Source organism: Diuraphis noxia, unplaced genomic scaffold, assembly GCF_037042655.1.
Source record: "Diuraphis noxia isolate RWA-SAM2 unplaced genomic scaffold, SU_Dnox_SAM2 contig0001, whole genome shotgun sequence".
NCBI lineage: Eukaryota > Metazoa > Arthropoda > Insecta > Hemiptera > Aphididae > Diuraphis > Diuraphis noxia.
The window spans coordinates 40053046-40060343 of record NW_028301711.1 but is presented as its reverse complement, the minus strand read 5'-3'; the positions used below and the strand labels follow the sequence as shown (position 1 = coordinate 40060343).

Genomic DNA, 7298 nt, shown 5'->3' with positions numbered 1-7298 from the left:
ATCAACCATGTGATATAAATTCCCCTAAACAAGAAACTATACTGCAACGCGTCTGCATGTGCTCTGCATATAAAATATTGCGCGTTTAAACTGCAGACGTGTATAAATTACAAAAATATGTAGACCTAGTGGCATATAGAACCTTTAAAAATGTTGTTAGATATTGAATATGGTCTGTGAAGGAATTTTGTTATTTGACAATAATATTAATAATATTACTTATGTTCCAGTGCAAATATCACTTATGAGTTATAAATAGGTATACTTACTAAATTTACACAGTTATACTTCCTCTTATTCAGTCATTGGTAACGAAAAATATAAGGTAAAGGCAGCAGCCGTGTAGGTATATATTAAAAAAAATTTTATGAAAATCAGTCAAAAATTGTGTAATCGCATAAAGTTTATCTGTTTTGATTTTTGATTTTATATTGAAGATAAAATCCGAATTCACCTAAGAAAAATTAACAAACATAAAATACAGCGCTATATATTATTATATTCGCTTTTTAATGTTATAGACGTATAGTATCTATCGGTTTAAGAGTATCTCAGTTCTGCACACCTCAGTTCAATAGTTTAATAGTCAAATCTGTAAAAAATAGCCAAAACGAAATTGTTGCACAGGTCAAGTAAAAGTAATTTATATTTATAATAAGATAATTTTTGGAATAATTCGTATACACCACTACCCGCGGCGATATATTATCATTTTACAATATTAACGAGTGCACGGTAATAAGAAAATAAAAAACAATAGAGAAATGAGAATACTCGGCTCGTGTAATACCACTGTAGCCGCTCATCTCTCCCGCCGTACACCCACCGCTGCTGTGCTGTGTGTTTGTAAACCGGCAATCTTGTACGCACCCACCGTCGATGCCGTCGGAAAACCCAAAGCACCAAAACTCTGGCAGATCCACAGGCCTCCGGTAATTAGTTGCCGCCGCATTACTGCTGCAGCTGCTGTTGATATCAAAACGGAACAGAGCGAAAATATCGTCGCCTCGTAATTGCCGAACTTTTGTTTTCGGTCCATGTTTCTTTTACCGCCCGCCATCGCGTTAATGTGTCGAGTTTTCAAACTCTTTACGCCACCGGGCCGGCGCGCGCAGCATCCGAAGATTGAACGTTTCCGCCTAGCGAGCACTGCGGCAGACCGGCTATCGCGCCCGCCCGTTTCCTTTGCCGCATCGCAATAATAGTAATAATAATAACAGTGATAATTGATAATAATATAATGTATACATAGTATCGTCATAATAACTCGCGATTATTATACTTGGGGGGGGGGGGATGCATTATTGCGATCATCGCCGCCGAAGTCGGTTCCGCCGCGACAGGTCTATCTCCCGCCCACCCCCTCCACCGACGAATATCCGCGGCGGCATTTTCCAAGTCAAATCTTCGCCGTTATCTTATATTATACCGGCTGCACGTGTGCACCGCGAACGACAACGCATATCATATAAATTATGTCTTATGTACGTATCATAATAACGATATCGTATTTTCGCATCAAAAGTTTTAATTAATAATAATAACATCATTTTGTGCAGCGTATAATAATACGACAACGGCAGAAGCAGTCATCTCCGGGCCGCGCCGCCAGTATATTATGCGCCTGTACGTAATAATAATAATATTATACATTATGACTATCCGGCGTGCGGTATATATATCGGTGCAGGATGTCGAATGTATATTATAATAATATTATATTATATCGTATTATATCGATACTCGAATGATATTTTTTTTCGCTACTTCTAAATATATTATGCGGCGTGCCGTCGTGTTATTCCGCGACTTGTCTGTCGCACGACATCCGAAGCGGATTGTTTTGTTAATTCACGTCTATATTTTATAGGTATGCATTATTTACATACTTAAGGTGGATTCACACTGCTCCGTTATCCGTGATCCGTGATTTCCGGAAAAACAATATCTGTGATTTCTCAAAACTAAATTTTTCATTTTTGAGGTGAACATAACGATAAGTAGTGGTAACTGGTAATTTGTTTATTGTTATCACAATCACACCATCTTTATCACCTATCTGTTATCAGTTATTGATATTTAAAAATATAATAATTATTATTACATTACAATATTATAAAGTCAATAGCACAGAATAACATATGAAGAGTGAATACTATTAGAACAATTTAGCTAACTGTTCTGTTGTAAATAATATTATAATGAATAGTAATTATGAATATGAAAAAGCCTTGTGGAGAAGAAAAGTTTTAATAATTTGTGCAATGAGACTACTGGCAAAGAGGCATGTGTATAATCTAATAACTATACTTTAAATACTTGTCTGATTATTTATCAAATATTATAAAATGTAAAATAAATTTAATTTGATAGGAATTCCAAAAAGAGATGGTATGTGCGGCCAATTTTTCAAGAAAGAAGGAACTTGGATCACCACACTTTATTAATTAAAGAATATCAATTAAACAATTCTGCTAAATTTCATAATTTTATGAGAATGAGTTCTTCCAATTTTGAAGATTTACTTAGTATGGTTGGTCCATTAGTATACCGAATTCCAACACGACCTGATGTTTTGTCTCCAGGTGAAATTTTGTCTGCAACTATAAGGTAATTGCTTCATATACATTGTGATTTCTTATACATGCTCACTCCTATTTTTCCCTTAATATTAAGTTTATTCAAATTCTGATTTTTAGCATTTTTAAGTATTGGTAGTAGGTTAAATTAAAGTTCTAAAAAGTAGTTTCTGAGTTATTAAAATGTTTGTACTTAGAATAATATTAATATATTAATAAATAGTTATGAAAAATGACACAAGGGCCCAATATTGTTGGGCCCCCAAATAGAAATTTACTGGCTGTGTGCCTGATTGATAGATCAATGTTCTAATCATCTAAGCCCCAAATCTACCTAACCCATTGCCATAGTCCATAGACATATTGTCCTTAATACACAAAGTTATACAGCTCAAAAACTACATGCTCAAATTTGAAATCAGAATTTGAATGTATAAAAAAAGCTTAAAAATAAGGTGAACATGCTTAAAGAATCACCCTGTATATATTGTATAGATATAAATTATCACTATATATATATTGCTCTCAGTAAAATAACTTTAATGTTCAAAAAGTTTGTAATTATTAATTGTGCTTAGGTATTTGGCTAGTGGTGATAGCATGTCAAGTATTATGTATGCTTTCCGAATAGGAGAATCAACAGTGTCAATTATTGTTAGAGAATGTTGTTTGGCAATATGGAAAGTCTTGAAATTAAAAGTTAATTCTATTTTATAAAACAATAAACTATAAGTATAAATATTCCATTAAAAAAAATGATGTATTCATTGGTTGAACAGTTGTCAGTTTATGAAATTTAGGTTGTCAACATTCTATAAAACAATTTTGAAATTAAACTTAAGATTAATTTATATTATTTTTTAGCTAGACAATAGACGTATATAACCTTACATCTTTTACAATTTAAATTATATATTTTTTCTTTAATCTAGGTTTTATTTACCCCATGTAAACAAGGTTGGATACAAAAAGCAAATGAATTCCATAATAATTGGAACATGCCTAATTGTATAGGCGCTATAGATGGAAAACATGTTGTCCACCAGGTGCTTATCTAAATAATAATATTACTTAAAATTATCTTATATATTAAAAATATACTTATATTTAAAAGGCATTTGCTAATACTGGGTCTGTGTACTACAACTATAAAGGTGCCCATAGTATAGTGCTTCTTGCTGTTTGTGATGCCGATTACAACTATTTATTAGTTGACATTGGTGCACCAGGTCGTAATAGTGATGGAGGTGTATTTAGGCAAAGTACTTTGGGTAAAAAAATAATTAATAATGATATCAAATTTCCAAACCCCACGCCAATCGATACCGCAGTTGGACCAATACCTTACTATTTAGTGGCAGATGAAGCCTTTATGCTACTGCCAAATGTTATGCGACCTTATCCTGGCCGAGCTAAAGGAAATTTACCAGTTGACAAAGCAATTTTTAATTATAGGTATGTAACCCAACTCTCTATTTAAAATATAAATAACTAAGTTAAATCTATAACTTTAGATTAAGCCGGGCTCGCAGATGTATTGAGAACACATTTGGTATTATGGCTGCCAAATGGCGGATCTTTCGTCGTCCAATTATAGCTGGAGAAAAAACAGTAGTTGCTATAGTACAAGCAACAGTTGTACTACACAATTATATTAAAAAATATGAGAAAACCCAAGGTATAATAAGCTATAAATAATAAATTCTTCTTGTAAAATGACTAATAATATATAGCAATATAAAATGTGTGTGTGTTAATAGGCATTTTTATGTATTGTCCTCCACCACAAGATGACCATAATATCCCAAGAACTTTTGAAATCAATGGAGCTTTGGAGCCAATTGGTCCTGTAGGATCTAACCATTATGGGATTGATGCCAAAGAAGTCAGGGAAAAATTAAAGTTTCATCTTATGAATGAAGGCAATGTGGAATTTCAATATGATAGAATATAATAAAAAAATTATTAACAAAATGAAAACATAACTTTTATTAATTAAAAATGTATTACTTTTAAAATTTAATAATTGAGTTCACTGATGACTGTGGAAATAAATTCACCTTGTAGCCTTCTTTTTGAAGTTGTTGGTAAGTCGGACATCAGACTTCCCAAGTACGAACAGAATGATTCATCGCTACTAAGCTTTTGAAGTGGTGGTGGGCTCTTCGGTCTTGATGCTTTTAATTCTTCAAGCAACGATTCTCCAAAAACATCCGAACAAACTAATGATTTTCCTGAAGTTTTTGATATTAGTATAAAATAACATAATACATTCTAATATCTAAAATTGATTTGTTACTTTTTTTTGAGCTAAGTCCAGCGGTTGAAGTATAAGATTCATTGTCCTTATTTGTGTTTTTGATGGCATTATTTTCTGGTTCAGATTCTTCAATATTAGAAATAGTACTTGTAAAAAAAAAAAATGTTTTATATAACTAATAAATTGTTTTTTCCTTGCTTAAAATGTTTAAAATGTATATATAATTACTTATTTTGTATATAAATTTCATCTAAAAATGTAAGACTTTTGAAATGCATCCATTGTTTAAATTGTTTTCCACCTTCTGCACCACTTGGCTTTTTCAGTTTGGACTTTTCTCTGCGGTACTGTTCTTTCAAATAGCCAAATTTTTTTTCCAACTGTTTTGTTGTATAAAGAGAACCACCTTAAGGATACAAAATCTTTAAAATATTACATGTATTACAAGGGTTCAAGAAAAAAATTAATATGAATTGATTAAGTTAAAAAAACATTAAGGACATCAAGATTAAACTATAAGCTAATAGTTAACAAACAATGTTTAAACCTAAATGTTTGAAATTATTATGGAGAAAATATTAGGTTATATCAGTTGAAAAGAAGTTTTCATAATTGTATAAATATGCAATGATTAAACAAAAAAGTAATAAATTTAATATTTTTAATATTTTTAACATTTATACAATCATCATATTATATAATTCCACTGGAAAAATTACAGACAAAAAAAGTAGGTACAGAAATCCCAGCCTAAATCAAACTAAATTGAAATTTAATATTCAATACTTACAATTCAGTACATTTATTATTTCCATCCATAATCTGTGAATAATTTGAGGATATCTGTCAGCCTTTGGAAGCCTTGCATCCCAAAGAGGTCTTCTTTTTTCAACTTCGATAATCAATTGAGTACTAAAATCTAAAAGTTTGGTTTCCTCTTCTACAACAGATGTATTTTGTATTTCAAGCTCTTTGTCCCCTTCATCATTAAATTCTTGCATCAAATGTCTAAAGGAGCTTGTGGTGGCAACGGTCCGAGGCTTTATAGATTGACATTTTGGCATCTCTATTCAATAAAATTAATAATACCATATATTAAAGATATTAACACTTACCTACTACTATTACATTTAAATATTAAAGATAGGCACAACTAATAACAAAATAACAGTTTTGTATTTATTGATTATTTTTTGTTCAAAATAATTAAAATAGAAGTTTTTTCTATTAAATTTTGAATATTTTATGACTACTAAATAGTACTAACCTTTAGGTGATGCAGAGTTGTGGCAGACATGTTTGTCATTTGTAGCTAAAACAAACATTTTGCACAGAGCACATATCCGGCCCTAAAATAAATACATATTTTGAAAGTGAATTAGTTCATGACATTCGTGTAGTTTTTGTATAATTGTATCGCAGAATACTAACTACAACTTGGGATTTATCTTGAGCTCGAGAATTCATGTTTTCGAATAACATTTATAATTTATATTTTTAATTTTTAAAATAAAAATATAAGTTTTTTAAAACATAATGATAAATATTAAATAATAACAACAATAATTAATTTCGGCATTCTATTAATATTTTATTTGATAATTGTTTTGGTAACCAGTAACCACAAAATTTTAAACATTTGACTTGAATAGGATTTGATCCTATTATCTGGTATCTGCAAAATAACTTGGTATTTACTTATAAACATTATGGTTAACCGCTAGGTAACCACAAGATTCAGCCAATCACAGTGCGGAATTGTTTTTCCGGAAATCACGGATAACGGAGCAGTGTGAATCCACCTTTAAATTTTAAATCCTGCAAATCAATTAAATATAAATAACTATTATCGAAATTCTTTTAATCCAACTATTAGCGGATACGGGTCGTAATGCATTATTGAACACTGTACACCAGCGCGGCAGCGCGCACACACACTAATGATCATTTACACTCGCACACATTGATATGGCCAGGTTATACGTGACACATAATTTGCCTAAATCTTACTCCTTAGAAAATGACCGACTAGAACCCCCTTAAAGAACACGTGTTCTCTCAACACTTGATAATAACCTAGATGGTGTAACACGGCAACATATAATATGAGACCTATTAAAGACCTTGATCAACATTGTTAGCAGATCGAATAAAATATTTGGCTTTATACGTCAAAATTGTGCAGATTTCGATCACACTTTTGCCTAAGTCCATATATTGTTGCTTGGTATATCCCATCTGTGAATGCGGCTTGATTTTTTTATCTCCATTCATAATCTGTTAGTAATTTAGTATTTATAAAATTGAGAATATATCTACAATAAAAATTTGTGCGTTTCCTATCCTTTAAATGTTCCACACCCAGAGAGCCACATTCTTCGTATAACCCAATTCTAATGTATCTCTCCCTTCTTCCCTTGAAACATTTGAACAGCGTCATGCGTCTTTACAATTATTAG

At 31.4% G+C, this 7298-nt stretch overlaps 1 protein-coding gene across 1 annotated transcript; it reads right to left on the bottom strand.

Moving 5' to 3' along the window:
- Positions 1–4541: 4541 nt before the first annotated feature.
- LOC149060674 (uncharacterized) lies at positions 4542–6281 on the bottom strand. The gene is made up of 5 exons (XM_089217299.1): positions 6107–6281; positions 5630–5905; positions 5068–5245; positions 4879–4985; positions 4542–4813 (listed from the first exon to the last, which is right to left on the bottom strand). The coding sequence occupies exons 1-5, from the start codon at positions 6162–6164 to the stop codon at positions 4599–4601; spliced, it is 834 nt and encodes a 277-aa protein (XP_089073425.1). The 5' UTR covers positions 6165–6281; the 3' UTR covers positions 4542–4598.
- Between the last annotated feature and the right edge of the window lie 1017 nt (positions 6282–7298).

What these genes read in the sequence shown, in the direction of transcription:
- LOC149060674 (XM_089217299.1), bottom strand. Translation starts at nt 6,164, where the DNA reads ATGTTTGTTTTAGCTACAAATGACAAACATGTCTGCCACAACTCTGCA. An exon ending in CAACTCTGCATCACCTAAAG is followed by an intron (nt 5,906 to 6,106) that starts GTTAGTACTATT and finishes TTTATTGAATAG; the next exon opens with AGATGCCAAAATGTCAATCT. An exon ending in AATAATAAATGTACTGAATT is followed by an intron (nt 5,246 to 5,629) that starts GTAAGTATTGAA and finishes TGTATCCTTAAG; the next exon opens with GTGGTTCTCTTTATACAACA.